General features: G+C 44.1%; 1 protein-coding gene across 1 annotated transcript in view; it reads right to left on the bottom strand.

Moving 5' to 3' along the window:
• PCSK6 (proprotein convertase subtilisin/kexin type 6) overlaps positions 1 to 22264 on the bottom strand; it is a 193525-nt gene that overhangs the window by 95816 nt on the left and 75445 nt on the right. Inside the window, exon 9 of the mRNA XM_023193592.3 lies at positions 82 to 254. Within this exon, the coding sequence (XP_023049360.3) occupies positions 82 to 254 (173 nt within the window). The remainder of the gene's footprint in view (positions 1 to 81; positions 255 to 22264) is intronic.

The following is a 22264-nucleotide window of genomic DNA, read 5'->3' as shown; positions in this document are numbered from 1 at the left end:
CACTCTGATATTTAATTGTTAAAAATGTTTATTGTCACCCTTGTCCCAGAGTGCTCCCTTGTAGCCCTGGGTTACTCACACCTTTTTAATGCCATACTCGAAAGCCTGCTTAGCCAGTCGGCCGGGCCCGTCCACCGTCTTCCCATCGTCGTCTGGCCCCCAGCTGGCACTGTAAATGTCGATGTAGTTGGGTCTGATGCCCAGCGACTTTGCCTCGACCACATCTGTGACGTCGCCATCCAGCATGCGGATGCCTGAAAGCACAGAGGAGGCTCAATGTCAGCACCCAGCGCTCCGGGCACACAGCGATGGGAACCCAGGCCCAGGATACTCAGACAAGGACACTGCATCACAGAGTCCCTCCCCAGCAGGGGCTGTTCCCTGTCATTTTGCAAAACTGGCTCCTCTTCTCCATGCTGGCTGATGTGAAAGAATTAAAATGACAACTCAGGCCAGGGCAACAAAAGAAACCAAGCTACTTCCCAAAGACACAGTTTAGTTTCCCTCAGTGCTATGATGTCCTGCTGGTATCTAAAAATGCATATTTCTATTTCTTATTTTTAAAAACAAGAACTACTATAATAATAATGATTATTACTTTGAGACAGAGTCTCACTCAGTCACCCAGGGTGGAGTGCAGTGGTGCAATCTTGGCTCAAGGCAACCTCCACCTCCTGGGTTCAAGTGATTCTCCTGCCTGAGCCTCCCGAGTAGCTGGGACTATAGGCACACACCACCATGCCCGGCTAACTTTTTTATTTTTAATGGAGACAGGATTTGGCCATGTTGGCCAGGCTGGTCTCGAAAAGTTCCCCGACCTCAAGTGATCCACCTGCCTCAAAGTCCCAAAGTGCTGGGATTACAGGTGTGAGCCACCACTCCCAGCTAAAATGCACATTTCTATAACGAACTCCAGAGCCTTTTCAACTCTCCCAGCTGTTGAGAGTTCACATCTGTTTCTCTTTCCTTTATAATTCTACTCTGACGTACAACTTATAATGTACCAAATGATGAGCTTTCAACCTGGAAGACAGAGGCCTGTACTCTAGGTTATAATGGAGGGGACTGGGGTCTTGGACTTCGCTGGCCAGCTCATCTCCATTTGGGTTTGGGATCTATGTTCCCTGGAGGGGTCTTTAGAGGTGGGGAGTCCAGCTTCCTCAAGAGCACCCCAAAAAGAGAGGGGTGAGGGGCTCCCACAAATCTCTCCCAATGCCTGCCATCCCAGCCAGGGGCCTCCCTTCTTGCCTCATACTTGGCATCTGCCTTTATCACTGGTTGCCCTCTGCAGCCAGAAAGTCACCCAAACAACAGTGCCTCCCCCAGAGAAGGCATCTGAGAAAGGCCTGGCATGAAACGGGGAAGCAGAGCGGTAATGACTGCCATGGACACACTCTTCCTGGATTCTAGTAGATACAGAAAGTTGACTTCTCTGGGGCTCAGGGAATCTTGCCACCCAAACCTGGGTCAGCTCTCTTCATGGCCATTTGACACCCACAGCTCCCCGCTTAGAGGCCCCTGGGATCCCCTCACCCACAGGGCCCAGCTCTGTGTGTGTGATGACCATGCCTTCATCAAGACAAATTCCAAATCTTAGAGCTATTTAAGATGCAATGGAAAAGAGGACTTCTTCTGATTGTAAGAATAGTATATGCTCTTGCCCAAACTTTGGGAAATAGAGAAATAAGCAAAAATATTTTGGCTATTTTCTTTTTTGTTTTAGAGATGGGGTCTCATTCTGTCACCCAGGCTGGAATGCAGTGACACAGATCATAGCTCACTGCAGCCTCGAACGCCTGGGCTCAAGCAATCATACCACCTCAGCCTCCCAAGCAGCTAGGACCACAGGTGCACACCACTGCACCTGGCTGGTTATTTTCTTCTAGTCTTTTTCTTTGCCTCTAGCATACACTTTCTTTCCAAATCCTTTTTTTGCTCCACTGAGCTTTACACAGAGCATTCCCCTGTGCCATTAAAGACTCTTCCAAGGCTTAGTGGCTGCAGCTCCCTGCCACCATGCACACACTGCTGGCCCAGGCAGCCTTCCTTCTGAGGTTCACCTTCTGAAGTAGGGGTACCCCACCTCACCCACACTAGTCTGCGCCTGTTTGTTCTATATCCCAGAATCTACATCAACACGTAGTGCATACTCAAAATCAGAAACTTTAAATATGATTGACTTTAAAAAACAAAATAGTGACTTTTCCCTGAGGTTAAAAGAGGTGGTGCAGGACTCATGCAGAAGAGTCACAGGAAGGAGACCCTGGAGGTTAACACCTTCCCTGGGCGCTCAGGGACAAACATTTTATGTGAGTGGACTCCTACTGTCCCATCCACTTAAATGATAATCATGGGTAAGCTCTTTTGATGGAAATTGATGGAAACTGATGGAAATTGATTCAAATGTTCTTGTCCTATACTCTTTCACCCAGTAGCACATGGATTATAAACAAATAACTAAATGTACTTCTTGACTTGCCAGGGTAAGAAACTTCCAACCTAAAAGGAATTTGAAGATGATTACGCTGCAGTAAATTCTTCCATTCCATCCATTGATTCTACCCAGTTTTGAAGGTTCAGGTTTCCCTAAGGTTTTCCCCTTAACATATACCCTGAACTTTCCCAGGCATGAATCAAGACAGAGGATACAAGAGTCACCACAGAGAGTTCTTGGGCGGCCAGGTAGGGTAGTTGGTAGTGGGAAAGGGAGGACAACTCTAGGGCTCAGCACACTGACCTTAACACTTTGGTGGGACAGCAAGCTTAACTGGAAACTTCTGCTCCAAAAGCCTGGAATTGTATTCAAAATCAATGTCAGAGAAATTCATACCAAAGCAATAGCAAGGCTGAGGCATAGGAGACATCAGAAGTTCAACAACAGTGCTACAGCCACTTGGCAGTGTCAGCCAAGTGGGCATGGGCAGTGATTGAGGATGGGGCTGAAGTCATGGGAAGAGCCATCTCTTTATAGCTTGAAGGCCTTAACAAAGAGCAACAGGAATAAATTTAATTTCCGTGTTATCTATCTTCTCTTCTGGCTCCACCTATTTGCCTTCCTCTCTTTCCTACCTCAGTGACCTGGCTGCAGCACGGCCCAGGGAAGCCACCAGTGTCCAGGCACTGAGATAGCACAGGGCAAGTGGACTTAGATGCCTTGACGCCTGCTCCCAAGGGAAGGCCCACAGTGTGGAGCTGTCACCCACAGTGTGCCTCGGAGCCTGCAGGAGGGAGACAGGGCATGCCACGGGTGAAGACCTTGCCTTCACCAACAACTGTGACCAGGTAGTGACTTTGAAGTTCTCCCGTCTCGCTAAGCCTTAGTCTTCTGCATACTGCAATGATGACAGTTATCATATATAGAGGGATGTCAAACAAATGAAATTGGATGATCCAGGTAAAGGGTCTGGCACACATTCAACGTGTGTGTTTGCTGCTAGTTTGACCCCACCGAGCCTCAGTTTTCCCATCTGTAAAAATGGAGGTAGTAACAATAACTGATGGGTTTTTCTTTTTGTTTTCTAAAAACATATGACTTGATAAGCACAAAAGATTATATGTTGTACAGCCTAATAAAAAAATGGATACCCATGAACCCTCCACCCTGATGCAAGAACAGGAACGTGACCCACTGGGGGCCTCTACTCCTGTGTCCTCCCTGTCACCCCCCGCTTCTCAGAGAAAAATGATCACAATTTTTGGATTATTCATGCCATTGCCTTTTTTTTTTTTTTTTTTTTTGAGACAGCGTCTCACTCTGTTGCCCAGGCTGGAGGGCAGTGGCGCCATTTTGGCTCACTGCAACCTCTGCCTCCCAGGTTCAAGTGATTCTCCCTGCCTCAGCCAACCAAGTAGCTGAGATTACAGTTACCCACCACCACATGTGGCTAAGTTTTGTGTTTTTTAGTAGAAACAGGGTTTCACCATGTTGGCCAGGCTGGTCTTGAACTCCTGACGTCAGGTTATCTGCCCACCTCACATGCCATTGCTTTTTAAATACTACTAGTTTAATACAATTGTATATATGCTTAAGTGATATATTATTTAATTTTGTTTGTACTGAGAATTAATCCTTTGTTGGTAATATAGGTTATAAAAATCTTCTCCCAGTGTGTGCTTGATCTTCTCACTGTGTTTATGGTATCTCTTGATAAACAGAGGTTCTTAATTTTAATAGAGCAAGAGCTCACCTCCCTGTGAAGATCAAAGGAGTCATAACAGGGGCCAACCTTCTCTGGGTTTGTTGGCATCTATTGTAAGGTTCCTTCCCCGCTTTTATAGGCAGGGCAGAGCCACCTCTAGGCCCAGCCCACATGGCCTGTAGCATCAGCTCATTGTACTTCCTCCTTTCTGGGTAGAGAGGAGGGGTCGGGTGGACATGAAGTGGGGTGTTTCCCAAACCTTTGGTCCATGTTCCTGGCATCCCATCCACTGCCACATCTCCATGGCAGTGTCAGGGACACTGGGCCCAAGTGTCCAGCTCTCTCAGCTGGGAACCTCCAAGAGAAGGGCCAGGGCCAGGACCAGTGCAAGAGGCTGGCAAGGGCATGGCCCCTGGCAAGATACAGAGCAGCTCACAGCAGGCGGAAGAAAGTGGGGTCAGAGAGTCCTGGGGTGGAATCTCGCTTCTGCATGACCTTGGGCCATGGTCTCAACCTCTCTAAATCATGTTTTCTACAATATTTATCTACCGGGGCAGTTAAGAAGCTTAATGAAAAGCTAAGTTGAGGCCTTGGTCTCGGTACTGCTGGATAAATGGCAGCAGGGTTCTTTTTGCCCTTACATTCGGCCATGGACTCTCCAGGGGAGGAGACCTCACTGGTCACCCAGGGGGTCAAGACCAATTCTGATGCTCTAATGGTGAAACTGATCCTATTCTAGGATTCTCTCTATAAGTTATAGGTGTTGAAATGCCTATTTTTGAACAAGAAGAACGGGATGCCAGGAGACATCCAAAAATACATAAAAACATATGACCAGAATGATTTCCCAACACCTCTCACCATGCTTTTCATCTTGGAAGAAGACTGACTGATGTGTGGGAAAGCAAGCATCATGCGCTTAGATTTTAATGAAGCATCTATTTTCCCCAACACTGACAAGTTGCCAAAAAAGAAAAGGTAAATATTTTCAGTAGAAGCCTGCTGTTCCAACATGAGCTTTAAATGTGAATGGCTCTCTGGAAATGCCAAGGAGAAGAAAAACAGTAATGATTTCTCTAATGAAAAAAGAAAGGCCCATTTACTGTAAAATGTCAGATACAAATTTGATTTGGGCAAATCGTTTTGGTGGCATTGATGGCAATGAGCTCCTCATTGTCAGCTTGCTAATAGACTGCTTTTTGGCATGCTGGGTTCCGAGCACAGTGTGGCACAACGAACACGCCTGCCCAGTCCCCTCTAAGGACAAGTCTGTGGGTGTGAGGCAGGAGGAGTGTTGAGTAGAAGGAAGATGGTTGCTTTGGAGAACCTGGTGCCTTTGTGTTTGAGGGAAGAACTCGGGATGCTATGGGGACCAATCCCCGCACTGACAATTCCAGCTGCCCACAGAAGCTCCATCCAGGAAAGAATCACACCAGTTTGCCTTGCTTTAAATAATACATGCATTCCTATAAAATCTCCTAAACTCAATAATACTTTAAATGCCCTGGGAGAACTTGCTGAAATGAATGATTTTATAAGTCACTTGATTAAGTTAAAAACAAACAAACAAACAAAACTTAAAAAAAGCCACTTTTTTTTCATAGTGACCTGTCTTTCCTCCCTTTCCCCTGCTTCCATTTTTTTTTTTCCAAGACAGAGTCTCCCTCTGTCATCCAGGCTGGAGAGCAGTGGCGTGATCTCAGCTCACTGCAACCTTGCCTCCCAGGTTCAAGTGATTCTCCTGCCTCAGCCACTGGAGTAGCTGGGATTACAGGTGCATGCCACCACGCCCGGCTAATTTTTCTATTTTCAGTAGAGATGGGCCTTCGCCATGTTGGCCAGGCTGGTCTCAAACTCCTGACCTCAAGTGATCCACCCATCTCAGCCTCCCAAAGTGCTGGGATTACAGGTATGAACCACCATCCCCGGCCTCCTGCTTCTAATGTATGTCTCGACTTTCCAAATAGCAGGCTTGTATAAGGCAAGGTGAACCTATCAACATGCAGCTGGCCCCAGTCAGCACGAGACACAGCCTTTCCCCTGAAAACTTTCTAGGAAGCTCAGCATTAAGAGCAATGGGAAGAACACACCCACACGCCCACACACGCACGCACACATGCACATCAATACAAGTCAGCCCTCCTGCCCGGGTGGTTAACGGCTGGAGTAAGGCAGGGAGCAGGACATGCCAGGCCCACTTTTGTTTATTGAGAAGTAATGTATTTTGCCTTCAGCAAATGAATGGCAATGCAGAAGCAATGAACAGCAGCAAATAAAATTAGACCGTCGCTTCCTGAGTGTGACAAATAGGCCTCCCCAACACATTTTGCTCATTAGCCCTGGGTTTATTTTAGTAAGTCCACAGAGAATTATGTTTTGTTTTTATTTTGTTTTTATCAGTAAAACTATAGCACATTCTGTTCTATGAGCAGCCATTCTGGGCCAAGTAAGGTTTCAACAGTTATTCAGAAATGTTACAATCCTAAAAGGTTTCTGTCAACCCTCATTATCACCTAAGACAATAGACGTGACTCTCAAATTGCTAACTATGCCCCCACAGGACAGCCTTGTTCTAGGAACTCCAGGGACCTGTGGTCTGCCGAGTTGTCAAGGCAGATCTACATTCACCATTGTGACATCAAATGTGTGGGGACCTGCGGGGAATCACCAGGCCAAATCTCTTCCTGCTTCCTGTTCTGTTCCTGACGCCCTGATGGAGCCACTTCACCTCCTTCTAGAGTGGAAACGTAGCTATAGCCAGAGGTGCCCCCTATGGGCGTGCCCTGCACGCAGCCCTGGATCCAGGAATGTGGTCTGTCTCAGGTCGGGTCCTGTGATAACTAAGACTGGCTTCCCCAGTCTGTGGTCCATGTGTCTGGCATCCCATCTCCATAGCTGTGTCATGGACACAGGTGCCAGCTCTCTCAGCCAGCAACCTCCAAGAGAAGGGCCACGACCAGTGTGGTCTGGCAAGGGTATGGCCCCTGGCAAGACACAGAGCAGCTCATGGTAGGGGGAAGAGAGCTGGGGTCAGAGAGTCCTGGGGTGTAATCTCGGCTCTGCATGACCTTGGGCCATAGTCTCAGTCTCTTTAAATCATGTTTTCTATAACATTTATCTGCCAAGGCAGTTGAGAAGATTAATGAAAAGCTAAGTTGAGGCCCTGGCCCTGGTACTGCATCTGGGATAACTTTGGTATTACCCATCTTCTCTTCTGGCTCCATCTATTTCCCTTCCTCTTGTATTTTCAGTATCTGATGCTTTGACATCTGGGGCTCACTGACCCTGGAGAGACTGTTCCTTCAGGGGCTACCCAGTGTCTCGGGATAGTAAACTACCCATCAGGAGTGTGCTTTTCACATGCAAGCCAACTAATCCAGAGTCTGCACCCCAGCCCCCTCCATCACGGGCTCTCATACACCAAGCCACTACTCCCCTAACCTAACCACCCAAGTGTGTCAGGCAGGTGTCAGGCAGCTAGGGACAGCTCCTATTCCCCTGAGTCTGCTGAAATTATTCAAACTAGCTGATTCTGAACTTGCCTTCTTTGCCTCACCCACACCTTCCCATAGAAACCATCATAAGGCCTCTGGCCTGTGTTTTCCCCTCTCTCCTGCCTCCTGACAGACCCCAGTGCTTCCCTGTGTGGCCCTGCATGCAGTACTGGGACACATCCTCTTGGGAACTGTAACAAACCACCTTTTCAATGCATGGCAGTGGTCTCCTCATCAGCTGGCCTTGCCAAACCTAAATAATAAGGAAAACGATTTGTATATATTTAAACAGATCTCTCTTTGATAACTGGGCCCTGTTGATTCTTCAAAGAACAATATAAAACTGGAAAAGCCCTAGCCATGGTCTAGAGATGTGACATCTAGGCTGACCCTTTCATGGTCTTCCTACTAGGGAATGAGGGCTGGAGAACAGAAGTGCATGGCCCAGACACTCACAGGGAGCCAGTGAGAGCCAGCAGTTGGGACGCAGGACAGGACAGCAGGCTTCTGAGCCAGACAGAGCACCTGTACATCTGCACCGCACATGAGGATGGCAAGGAACCCCAGAAGAGGCACACATGCAAAGAAAGCAAACCCATGTCCTGAATGGACCTCTGAAGGAGACATGGACAGTGAAAAGGAGACGTTCATGCCGCCATGAACAAAGGCCACCCTGGAGCTTGTTTCTAAGACTTAGCATGCTCTCTTCCTGTCTCTTTGCTTCTTTCTTATGTACACCCAGGAAGAAAGCCTCTCAGCAGCCATCTCGGGAACCCAGATCTGTGCAGCCCACAGCATTCGAGAGCCAGCCTCACCCATCCTCTGCGCGTGTCTGCAGGAGGGCAGCCTGGGGAGGGCACGGCCACCAGGGAGACACAGGACAGAAGGGGCTATGCCAGTTCTTGCCCATCTCCTCCTTCCTATGGCTCCTGCTTAGCCTGGGGATGCTCAGATCTAGCAGGCAGGGGCCTTGGATAAGGATGTGTCGGGGGGGGGGGGGGAGGTGAGGGACGAGGAAGTGGGTAACCCCCGCTCCCTGACAGCACCAGCTCCTAACATTCACCAAATCCCCCCAAACCCCCCAGTGCATTTTAAATCCTCTTGCAGTTGAAAATGCACTGGGAACCTTTGAAGATTAATCTACAGCTTAAACTGTTCTCTTAAAATGCTCACAAGCCTAAACTGCTTAATGGAAACACTAATGAGACTGAATTCTGTGACTCAGAATTAACATAATTAACCAATTTATGGGCATGGATTAATTTAGCTGTTATGTACTTAACATTTTTGTGTTTATGAAAGGAAAAACAGGATTCAGTTCCCCAATCAAAATATGGAGCAAAAACGCCAACAGGAATCTAGTCACTGCTGTTTACTTTTCCTTCCCAGAAACAGGGTAAACACGCTCTGAAAAGATGCGCCTATGTCCGGGGGCCTGAGCTGGGGAGCTTTTCTGTTCGTCAGGTGGGAGGGCTCCCTGCGGTCTCCAGCTGCCCTGCTCCCTTGCTGCAGGCCCCAAATGCAGCCTACTCCAGACCCACCTCAGGGATCCTGCCCTGTGGGCTGGCGATGCTTGTCAAAAGCAGGGAGGCTGGGCACAGTGGCTCACGCCTGTAATCCCAGCACTTTGGGAGGCTGAGACGGGCGGATCACAAGGTCAGCAGATCAAGACCATCCTGGCTAACACAGTGAAACACTGTCTCTACTAAAAATGCAAAAAATTAGCCAGGTGTGGTGGCAGGCGCCTGTAGTCCCAGCTACTCGGGAAGCTGAGGCAGGAGAATGGTGTGAACCCGGGAGGGGGAGCTTGCAGTGAGCTGAAATCGCGCCACTACACTCCAGCCTGGGCGACAGAGCGAGACTCTGTTTAAAAAAAAAAAAAAAATGCAGGGAAACTATACCATAATGCAGTGTCCCTCATGACACCCCTCCTGCCTTAGGAAAGTGTCTGAATCTTGTTAAGTATCAGCACATGTGAGGAACTTGCTAAAGGGTAGAAGCCTGGTAAAGTTAAAGGAATGAGGGCCCCACTCACCTGCCCTGTATATTGCAAACTTCCCTGAGACAGCAGGTTCCACTCTGGCTAAGCCAGCACACCTGGCTCCCCAGCAAGCTTTTCCGAGGATGCCGCCTGGGGCACGAAGCCAGGAGGACCTGGTGCAGTGGATGGGCTCACATCCTCAGTCTGCATTCTAGGAGGGACCTTCACACTGGTTTTTTTTTTTTTTTTTTTTGAGTTAGAGTCTTGCTCTGTTGCTGAGGCTGGAGTGCAGTGCCACAATCATGGCTCAGTGCAGCTTCAAACATCTAGGCTTAGAGACCTCCCTGCCTCAGCCTCCTGAGTGGCTAGGATTACAGGCATGAGCCACCATGCCTGGCTAATTTTTAAATTTTTTGTAGACACAGGATCTCACTATGTTGTTGAGGCTGGTTTCAAACTCCTGGCCTCAAGTGATCCTCCTGCCTTGGCCTCCCAAAGTGCAGGGATTTTAAGTGTGAGCCACTATGTTTGGCCAGGGCCTTTACAATTCTGCAGGCCCCAGCAGGAAGGGCTTGCCATGCAGCTCAGCCTGCACTCACCTTGTAGGTGACCTGATGGCAGTGGAGGCAGCCAAGTCTGAGAGCCCCCCACCACCAATGCCACCCTGAAGCAGATGGGCTGGGAGGGAAGGAGCATGAGAGGGAGAGAGAGAAGGAGAACTATGTGCCAGGCCAAAATTAAAAAGACAAAAAGGTGAACAGAGCAAGACAGCAAAGAAAGGATGAATGAGAAGTGGGGCTAGGAAATGCCTGCTGCCCTCTCTCGCTCCCTCCTGTGCTGCTCCCATTATCATAATTTTTTAGGCCAGGAGGAAGAGGCGAGGCCAAGATATGCTTGAAAGGAATCAGAATTCAGTCAAGAAGAATACAGTTATACACTGTGAAGGCTTCCCCTTCTGCTTCTGTTTCTGGCCACTGGGCTTGGTGGCAGCTGTTCTCATCTGGTCACCGTTATGTCCTAGCATCAGAGGGCTACGATTGCAAAGGTGGAATCCAGGCTTCAGGGCAACAGGCCTGAGCTCAAGCCTCTGCTCTGCCTCTTGGCAGCTGAGTGAACCCGGACATGGCAATTCATCTCTCTGTTAGTCTCCCCTTGTGGGAAACGGCCAAGATAACGTCCAACGCACAGACGCCCACTAAGAACTGGATGCAAAGATGACTACAAGTGCTTGGCAATCAATAGCAATCAGCAAGAGGTGTCACCATCTGCATCACAGTGAAAAGACTCGGGACACCCAACCCAGGAGGAAGACTGAGCACGCAGCCTACCTCTCCCCAGGGTCTGGATCCCTAGGAATAAAACTTAAAATGAACAAATCTGAACCAGCCCCGGGAAACGAGATCAGCAGAGACAAGCTTCCTTGAGGCACTAAGACCGGAAGTGGAGGGCATCAGGTGGCAGCAGGAGGCGGTGTCCTGGCAGGAGGACATCTGAGTGGGGAATGATTCCAGAGCTGAGGAAGGTGCCAGGCCAGGTGTGCAAGGACAGGAGGAGCCCCAAAGAGGCCTCGGAGTAAGGAGCCAGGGTGGCAGGTCAGCTGCCTCAGCCTCCAGGCTGAGTGGGGACAGCAGCAGACTCATCTTGAGGCTGATGCAGTGAGACAGGGTCCCGAGGCCAGAGCACCAGGATGATGCCCTGGGAGCGGGGAGTCTTTCTAGCACCCTCTCAGAAATGCTATCCAGGAACAGGTCCCTCCACTCCACATCACAGAAAGACCCCTGCAACCACCCACAGCCACATGGGGATCTGTGAGCACATGCAGGGGTGGACAACCAAGAAGTAGCCCATGTTTGAGGAAAACCAATCCCAAGAAAGAGGGGCACCCAGTTAAAAAGCAATATGGACCAAACCAGAGGGACCCGAGGAGACAGGGCTAGTAGAACAAATGGAAAAAACCACACACAATAAGTAGGCCAAATGCCACGGTAAGGAACCGTGGCACCACCCCCACCTACGGCAGCACAGCCTGAGTGGTGAGCCTAGACCTCCACCCACGTGAGGATGAAATGAGGCGTCCAACCCTGCTGCTGGGGCATGTCAGGAAACAGCAGGTAGGAAGCAGAGCTTTTACCCCCAGCAACCTCAAAAGGGGCCCACTTGCGTGGTGCCAGCAGATACCATGCCATGAGCCTGGTCTTCCAACCACACCCAGCAGTAACAAAGTGTCCGCTCCCTCTCCTGGAGTTGTGTCAGGATGCCTGGTGGAGAGTCAGAAGCCTCACTGTTGCTCACAGTAATGAGGGGACCTGCACTGTGGGGTCATGGGAGGCACACAGGGAGTAGGAACCCCCGCCCCTACTCAGCACTGATGAGGAGCCTTCCCACCCTTGGGTATCAGTGGAGGGTGAATGGGGGCCCTGGACATACCTACATCTGGCAATAATGAAATGGTACCCCTTGTCCTCTGCAGCAACAGTGCCAGAGAGAGCCAGCTGAAACAGAAGGCTGAAATCAGGTATAGCCTCAAAACATAATGAGAAAATGTACAGGTTTCAAAGGAATATCACATGTCATTCCAAGAACAACTAGGAAGATCTCAAATGCATAAAGAAAGACAATCACTGATGCCAACATGGAGGAAACAGGGATGCTGGAACCATCTGACAAACATTTTATTCATTTTCTTCCTTTTTTTAGGTTTACCTTTTAAAATTATTTTTATTTTTTAAGGATATATTAGTTGTATATTAATAAAGATTTTAAAGAGGCCATGATAAAAACACGTAGGTGAGCAATTACAAATATGCCTAAAACAAATGAAAAAATAGAAAGTCTCAATAAAGAAACCGAAAGGTTTCAGCAAAGAAACAGAAGATATAAAGAGGAACCAAGTAGAATTATTAGAACTGAAAATACAATAATCAAAAAGTTCAGTGGATGGGCTCAATAACAGAACCCACAGGACAGAAGAAAGAGTGAACTAGAAATTAAAAAATATACACATAGAATTACCCAATCTGAACAACATAAAGAAAAAAATTTTTAAAATATGAACAGAGTATTAGGGACTTGCGAGACTACAACAAAGATCCAAACTTCATGTCACTAGAGTGGACAAGAGGAGAGGAAAAAGGGCCAGGCATGGTGGCTCACACCTGTAATCCCAGCACTTTGGGAGGCCAAGGCAGGAGGATTGCCTGTGCCCAGGAGTTCGAGGTTACAGTTCGCTATGATCGCCCCTCTGCACTCCAGCCTGAGCAACAGAAGGAGACCCATCTCAAAAAAAATAAATAAATAAAATAAAAGAAGGAGAGGAAAAAGAAGTCGGGGCTGGAAAAGTTCTCAAAGAAATAATGGCTAAATGCTCTCCAAATCTGGCAAGAGATATAACCCTACGGATTCACCAAGTTTACTTTCAAGTTTTCTAAATTACATTTGATGGTTGAAGCAAAAATTACAACACTGTCTGATGTGGTTCTAAATTAATGTATGTTTGAGATGTATGTATATTACAAACATAAATGGGAGAGAATAATGGGATATAAAGAAGGTAAGGCTTCTATACCTCACTCACGCTGGTAAAGTGACAACATCCATAAAATTGATTGTGGTAAGTTACGTGTGTATAATACCAAGGGAAGCCACTAAAAAAGCTATAGAGGAAGATATACTCAGAAACATTATACACCAAGTAAAATTCTAAAAAATGTTCAAGTAACCCACAGGAAGGTGGAAAAAAAAATAGAGAAACTAAATACAGAGCAAAAAGAATAGAGAAGTTAAAATGGCACTTAACCCCTAATGTATCAATAATTACATTAAATATTAACTATCTAAATACAGTAATTAAAAGAGATTGGCAAGTAAATCTAAAAACATTGCTAACGTTTGACAGCAGACTGGGGGGCTATAGTTAGCAACAATATATTACATATTTCAATGTAGAAGAGAGGACTTGAAATGTTACCAACACATTGACATGATAAATACCCAAGATGACGGATACCCCAAACATCTTGATCATTCTACATTCTATGCCTGTAGAAAACATTCACATGTACCTCACAAATATGTAAAATACTGTTTATCAACAAAAGAAAAAAAACAAGAGGCAATTTCTACTATATTGTACTCTCTAATAAAATTTTTATAAAAGAAAAATAAATAAATAAAAACATGGCCCAAATATATGCTATCTACAGGAGACTCAATTCAAATATAACAATATAGGCAGGTTGAAAGCAAAAAGATGGAAAAATATATACCATACAACCATTAATCAAAGGAAGGTAGGAGTAGCTATATTAATATCACATAAAGTAGACTTCACAGCAAAAAAATTTACCTGAGACAAACAGACACCCCTTATCAGCAACACTGAATTCCAGAGACCATGGGGTAAGATTTTTAAAATTATGAGTGAAAATTATTTTGAACTTAAAGTCAAAACCTAGCCAAATTTGTAGGGAGAAAATAATGACATTTTTAGACTTCAAGGACTCAGAAAATGTACTATCTATATAACCATTCATACATATAGCAAGCACTCGAAATATCTTTTAAGAGAATGAATAATTTATTAGATGAGAAAATCTAGTAAAATAAAAAATTCACATAACAAAAAGATGCAAGAAAAAAGAAACGATGGTGACCAAAGAAATTAGTTAGATTTTATACTTAAGATCACATAATTGTTGATGCATAATGTAAAGTTGTTATAAATAATATGGAGTTAAATTTTTGAATGATCCCAATTCAAGGAGGTGATGACAGAGAGAAGATGGCAGAGGAATGGAGCTATGGTAAGTTTCTTATGTTGCTCAGGTGAAAGAGTTAAGTATTGATTAGTGCTAAACACTGAGGAGAAATATAAATTCCAATAACTATGCTTAAAGAGTAACAGAATAACAGATTTAGAATGTAAACATTTCAACCCATTAGAATGAAAGAAAAGAGAAGAAACTACTTCTAACCGGCAAAAGGAAGGTAAAGATGGATTGGCAGACGGATGGATGGATGGATGGATAAATAGATAAAAACAAAATACAATAATAGAAATAAATCCAAAGATATATGAAATTAGCACATGTATGAATATAACAAAGTCCTTCTTTAAAGAGACTCTTCAATTGTGTTAAAAATATAAATCCAGATACATGCTGCCTATAAAACCAACATTAGAAATAAAGAATATATGAGAAAAAGGATAACATAATTTAGCAAGTGTGCTACTTTTATCAATCAAAGTACAGGTGTTACATCAGCCAAGGTACAATTAAAGGCAAAAACGAGACAGGATTTTACAATGATGAAGATTCATTATACCTTGTAATGTACCTTGTAATATAGCTATAAAATATGTACAGCAAAAATGGAAAGAAACTGACACATCCATAACCATCACGGAAACCAGCATCCCTTCTCAGAAATAGATCAGGTAGACAAAAAGAAAGACTCCAGAACTTTTGAATGAACTTGATAGAACACACAGGTGACAGAGGCTGATGCCAAAAGGTATCAGGCAGGCAGGGTAAATGGCTAAAGCAGCCAGGTCTGTGAAGGCCACCTGGGGATGGGTGGACTGCCCTTTGAGTTAGGAGCAATCGCAGCCAACTGTTGCCATTAAGGAATGAGGGCTCAGCATAGCCAAAGCTGCTAAGCTTTCACAGAAAGCCCCAAATCCATATTTTTACATAAAATACTGTGATTTGTAAATGTTTGCTCAAGTTTTCAAAAATATACTTGTGTGAGTCAAACAAAACATGTCTGCAGGCCAAAGGCAGCTTATGGGCTACCAGTTGCAATCCCTAATCTGATACAGATTTTTTTACTCAATGAGCATAGAATAAAAATACTCTTCAAACACTGATATAGTTCGGCTGTGTCCCCACCCAAATCTCAACTAAAATTAAATCTCCCAGAATTCCCACAGGTTGTGGGAGGGACTCAGGGGGAGGTAACTGAATCATGGGGGCCAGTCTGTCCTGTGCTATTTTCGTGATAGTGAATAAGTCTCAAGATTCTGATGGGTTTATCAGGGGTTTCTGCTTTTGCTTCCTCCTTATTTTTCTCTTGCCACCACCATATAAGAAGTGTCTTTCGCCTGCCACCATGATTCTGAGGCCTCCGCAGCCATGTGGAACTGTAAGTCCAATTAAATGTCTTTTTCTTCCTAGTCTCGGGAATGTCTTTATCAGCAGCATGCAAATGGACTAATACGGTAAATTGGTACCCATAGAGTGGGGCGTTGCTGAAAAGATACCCAAAAATGTGGAAGCAACTTTGGAACTGGGTAACAGGCAGAGGCTGAAACAGTTTGGAGGGCTCAGAAGAAGACAGGAAAATGTGGGAAAGTTTGGAACCTCCTAGAGATTTGTTGAATGGCTTTGACAAAAATGCTGATAGTGATATGAACAATAAGGTCCATGGTCAGGTGGTCTCAGATGGAGATGAGGAACTCGTTGGGAACTGGAGCAAAGGTGACTCTTGTTATGTTTTAGCAAAGAGACTGGCAGCATTTTGCCCCTGCCCCAGAGATCTGTGGAACTTTGAACTTGAGAAAGATGACTTAGAGTATCTGGCAGAAGAAATTTCTAAGTAGCAAAGCATTTAAAAGGTGACTTGGGTGCTGTTAAAAGCATTCTGTTTTAAGAGGGAAGCAGAGCATAAAAGTTCAGAAAATTTGCAGCCTGACGACGCAGTAGAAAAGAAAAACCCATTTTCTGAGGAGAAACTCAAGCCAGCTGCAGAAATCTGCGTAAGTAACACGAAACCTAACATTAATCCCCAAGACCACGGGAAAATGTCTCCAGGCCATGTCAGAGACCTTCACAGCAGCCCCTCCCATCAGAGGCCTAGAAGGAAAAAGTAGTTTCATGGGCCAGGCCCAGGGTCCCTGTACTATATGCAGACTTGGTGCACTGTGTCCCAGCCACGCCAGCCGTGGCTGAAAGGAGCCAATGTACAGCTCGGGCTGTGGCTTCAGAAGGTGGGAGCCCCCAAGCTTTGGCAACTTCCACATGTGTGTTGAGCCTGCAGGTGCACAGAAGTCAATAATTGAGGTTTGAGAACCTCCACCTAGATTTCAGAAGCTGTAGGGAAACACCTGGATGCCCAGGCAAGTTTGCTGCAGGGGTGAGGCCCTCATGAAGAACTTCTGCTAGGGCAGTGCAGAAGGGAACTGTGGGGTCAGAACCCCCACAAAGAGTCCCTACTGAGGTACTGCCTAGTGGAGCTGTGAGAAGAGGGCCACCATCCTCCAGACCCCAGAATGGTAGATCCACTAGCAGCTTGTACCATGTGCCTGGAAAAGCTACTATATATATCCCGTGCTATTCTCGTGATAGTGAGTAAGTCTTATGAGATCTGATGGGTTTATCAGGGGTTTCTGCTTTTGCTTCTTCCTCGTTTTTCTCTTGCCGCCACCATGTTAAGAAGTGGCTTTCACCTCCCGCCATGATTCTGAGGCCTCACCAGTCATGTGGAACTATAAGTCCAATTAAACCTCTTTTTGTTCCCACTCTTGGGTATGTCTTTATCTGCAGTGTGAAAACAGACTAATGCAAACATCCACTGGCATATTTACAAAAACTGAACACAGGATAACAGGACACAAAGATATTCTCCATAAATCCAAAAGAGAAGTTATACAGAACATTCTCTGATCCCAGTGTAATAAAGTTAAAAATTAACAACAAAAGGAGCATCAGAAATCTATGCAGTTGAAAAATTTTATAAATCTCTTCTAAATAACTCCTGGGTTAAAGAGAAAAATCTAAGCTGAAACGTACAATTATTTGGAAATATATAGCAATAAAAGCACTATATAATTAAACTAGTAATAGGTGATGAAAGGAGAACATATGAATTTTTATTTATTAGAACACATAAAATCCTGAAAATAAAGAACTAAATACACATTCCATTCAAGGAGTTAGAACACAACAACAAATTTAAAAGCTGAAGGAATTAATAAATAAGAAAAAGCAGTCATTTATGAGGTAGAAGATAAAGGAACTCGATTTTTTTTAAAAAAAAAAAAAACCTAGTTCTCTGCAAAAGCCTGTTTTTTTATTTTTACTTATACTATTTTTTATAATTTTAACTTTTACTTTAGATTCAGGGGGTATATGTGAAAATTTATTACATGGGTATATTGTATGACACTGAGGTGAAGAAACCTATTTTATTAAAAATAGAAATTTTTCATCAACCAAGGGAAAAAAGAGGAGATGTCACAAATAAGATTAGAAACAATTATAACTATAAAAATGGAGATATATTTTTAAATTATGAGAATGATATTAAATTTACATTATATATTTGAAAATCTTGAAAAATTGATGATTTTCTAGGAAGATTTAATTACAAAAACTTCCTCAAGAAGAAACAGAAAACCTGAATAGGTTTAGTGCTTTTGAAAGTCACCACATCCAGACTAGTTAATCAGCTCTACCAACACTTCAGAAATCAGGCACTGTCCACAATATATTAACTGTTTCAGAGCACAGTAAAAGAAAATTTCCTAACTCATTCTAGGAGACTGGCATAACTCTGATAAACAAGCTAGAGAGAAACATCACAAAACAGAAACTGTAATTCTATCCATTTTATAAATAAAGATGTAAAACCACACAGAAGATACCAACAGTTGAATACAGATGTATTTAAAAAACAATATTCATGATCAAATGGAACTTATTTCAAGAATGAAAGAAAAAATTTCCAATTTAGGAATTTTTTTTTTTGAGACAAAGTCTTACTCTGTCACCCAGGCTAGATTGCAGTGGCGCCATCTCGGCTCACTGCAGCCTTCATCTCCCAGGTTCAAGCCATTCTCCTGCCTCAGCCTCCTGAGTAGCTGGGATTACAGGGGCCTGCCACCATGTCTGGCTAATTTTTGTATTTTTAGTAGAAATGGGGTTTCAACATTTTGGCCAGGCTGGTCTCGAGCTCCCGACATCAGGCGATCCACCCACTTTGGCCTCCCAAAGTGCTGGGATTACAGGCGTGAGCCACCATGCCTAGCCCAGTTTAGGAAATCTATTAATGTAACTTGTTACACTACACAGATTAAACAATAAAGTTGAAAAACAATATAATAATCTCAATAGATACTTTTAAGAATTCAACATTCATTCCTGATCAAATCTCTTAGAAATCTAGGAATATAATAAAATTTTCTCAACTTGATAAAGGGTAACTACAGGGAAGACACTGACAAATGGCATAAAACTAGAAGTATTCCTGTATAAGTCAGAAATCAAGCAGAACCTATAACCAACACTATTCAATATTCATCAGGAACTCCTACATATTCAAATAGGCAAGCAAAGAAATGAGAGTTATTAATATTAAAGAGAGAAAACCACCATTATATTTACAGAGAGCTATTACATACATCTCTCCAGAAAAGCCAAGAGAATCCAAAGGAAAACAGTACCCATAGAGATCAATAAGGTGACCAGAAACAAAACCCAACACACAAAAATCAATAGCTTTCCTATATCCATTTCAATAATGACCAATTAGAAATAGAATTTTTTTAAAAAACCTAGATCTATATCTAATAAGAAATTTATAAAATCGATATGGAGGAAGTGATCAAACTTTAAAAAACAATGTAAAAGAAGACCTGAAGAAATAAAAACATACCATGCTCCTGGGTGGGAAGACTCAATATTGTAAAAATGTCATTCTCCCCCAATTAATCTATAATTTCCAAGCACTCCCAATCAAAATCCCAACAGGGTTTTTTGTTTTTTTTTTTTTAAATGTAACTTGACAAGCAGATTCTCAAGTTCATCTGAAAGAGAAAATGTGCAAGAATAGCCAAGTAATTTTTGAAAAGGAACCATAAGAGAAAATTTGCCCTATCAGTTTCCAAAAAACCAAAACAAAACCCCAAAACTCTCCTAAACTGTAATAATTCAAAGTGTGGTATTGTTAGGGCTTATGAAGGAACTGACTAATGAAACGTAAGGGCAGACCCAGTGTCCATATGGGGATCTAGGGTGTGATGAGGGCCACATGTGGCAATCACCAAATATTGATTTGGGGGGATCTCTGCTTAACACTGCTCACAGAAATAAACTCCATATGGATCAAAAAGCTAAACCAAAAGGCCGGGTGTAGTGGCTCACACCTGTAATCTCAGCACTTTGGGCAGCTGAGGCGGGTGGATCACCTGAGGTCAGGAGTCCGAGATCAGCCTGGCCAACATAGTGAAACACCATCTTTACATAAAAAATACAAAAACCTTAGCCAGGCATGGTGGCGGGCACCTGTAATCCCAGGTACTCGGGAGGCTGAGGCAGGAGAATCACTTGAACCCAGGAGGCGGAGGTTGTAGTGAGCAGAGATCGGGCTGCTGCACTCCAGCCTGGGTGACAGAGTGAGACTCTGTCTCAAAAAAAAAAAAAAAAAAAAAAAAAGTTAAACAGAAAAGAGAAAGCCACAAAAGTTTTAAGAGAAACTACTGTCCTAAAACTGTAAGTTTTTAGAGGAAATACAGAATAGGTTTACTATCTTGGGCAAGATCCCAAACTCAAGAATCATGAAGGAAGATGAACAAATTTGACATCATAAAAACTTTACTTTGTTTTTCTTGAGACAGGGTCTCACTCTGTCACCCAGGCTGCAGTGCAATGATGCAATCATGGCTCACTGCAGTTTCGACCTCCTAGGCTTATGCAGTCCTCTCACCTCAGCCTCCCAAGTAGCTGGGACTACAGGCCCGTGCCACCTTGCCTGGCTAAATTTTTCAAATTTTTTGTAGAGACAGGATATCACACCATGTTGACCAGGTTGGTCTCAAATTTCTGGGCTCAAGAGGTCTTCCCACCTTGATCCCCAAAGTGCTGGGATTACAAATGTGAACCACTATGCCCAGCCCATAAAAACTTTAAACAGATTTTTATTTAAAAATTATATATGAAAGGGGGGCACAAATCATCACTGTACAGTTTGACAACTTAATATAAAATTAAAGTATCTCTAAAATGAAAGACACCAGGGACCAGTGAACACACAGGGGTATACCATTCCCCTCTCTGGAAACAATGAAGATGGATGGCACGTGCCTCTGTGAATTCCTGAGAGTGTAAAATTTCTCCCCAAGGTAGGTGCTAATGCACCTGAAGGCAACATGACTAGGGAAACTGGGGGCTGAAGGAGTGTATTCCTATTTTTTTTTTTGAGACAGAGTCTCGCTCTGTTGCCCAGGCTGGAGTGCAATGACACGACCTTGGCTCACCAAAACCTCCACCTTACAGGTTCAAGCAATTCTCCTGCCTCAGCCTCCCAAGTATCTGGGATTATAGGTCCCCACCACCACACCCAGCTAATTTTTGTATTTTTAGTGGAGACAGGGTTTCACCACGTTGGCAGGCTGGTCTGGAACTCCTGACTTCAGGTGATCTGCCCACCTCCACCTCTCAAAGTGCTGGGATTACAGGCATGAGCCACCATGCCTGGCTATTTCTTAATATAATTTGGACAGTTCCTCTGTCTCTTTCATTTGATTTAATTATTTTTATGTGACAACATTTATAAGGAATACACAGTTTTACAAAGAAAACTGGTTAAACTATGTCTACAGGTTTTTTGACACCTTTCTATTCAAAAGGTGCAACCAAATTTCTCTCCCCTTGGGTGTATGCTAAACTTAGTGATCCATTTCTAATACACAGAGAATGGCTAAAGAGACGGTGCATGACTTCTGAGATGAGGTCATAAAAGACACTGCTGATCTGGTTTTGTTTTTTCTCCTGAATCACTTGTTATGAGGGAAACTAGTTACCACGTTATGGGGGCACTCAAGCAACCCTCTGGAAAGGTACACATAGTGAGGAATCAGGGACTCCAGCCAACAGCCCCGTAAGTAACTCATCTTGGAAGTGAATCCTCCAGACTCAGTCAAGTCTTCAGACTACAATCACAGCCAACAGCTAGACTGGCACTTCATGAGTGACCCTGAACCAGAAACATTCAGCAAAGCCACTATCTGTGCTGGAAAACAAGTGTTTGTTGTTTTAAGCAGCTACATTTTTAGAATGACTGCCACACAGCGATAGATAACTAATACACAATCTAATTGATAAAGAACTATAAACCACAAGTTTTAAGTTCAACAATGACAGGGTTGCATATATCAGACTAACTCTTCTTATTAAAGATAATAATTATAAATTCTGAACAAAATAGTTACTTAGAAAAAATTAACTTTTTAAGAGCACTGAAGAACGACCAGAAAAAGGCAGAGGGTAGGCAGGGGATTCAATTCTTGACAAACCATACTGGGTATGATCCAAGTTGACATGACTTTTCCTCTTGAGAGAAATTTCCATTTCTTTTGGTGCAGAGAGGCTAGAACTCAAATACTAAAGCACAGTAGAGTGTTATCTTATTCTCCAGAGGAGTCGAGGGATAGAGTTTGGGACCGTCAGAGCAGCTGGAAATCGAGAGGAGAAATCTCAGAAAGGAGAGAACTACGGAAGAGAACATATAAACTCCTCACAATCACTTGGCTGAACCCTGAACTATACATGGGCAACCCTCTAAGAAGTCCAGTAGGAAAACAACAGCTGAGAGGCTGGATGAGCTGAGCAGATATTTCAGCTGCTGCCCACTACAGGGCAGTCCATTTGGAG

The sequence above is a fragment of the Piliocolobus tephrosceles genome, chromosome 6 (genome assembly GCF_002776525.5).
Source record: "Piliocolobus tephrosceles isolate RC106 chromosome 6, ASM277652v3, whole genome shotgun sequence".
Lineage (NCBI taxonomy): Eukaryota > Metazoa > Chordata > Mammalia > Primates > Cercopithecidae > Piliocolobus > Piliocolobus tephrosceles.
The sequence above is the reverse complement of the archived record's forward strand: the minus strand, read 5'-3'. Positions and strand labels throughout refer to the sequence as shown.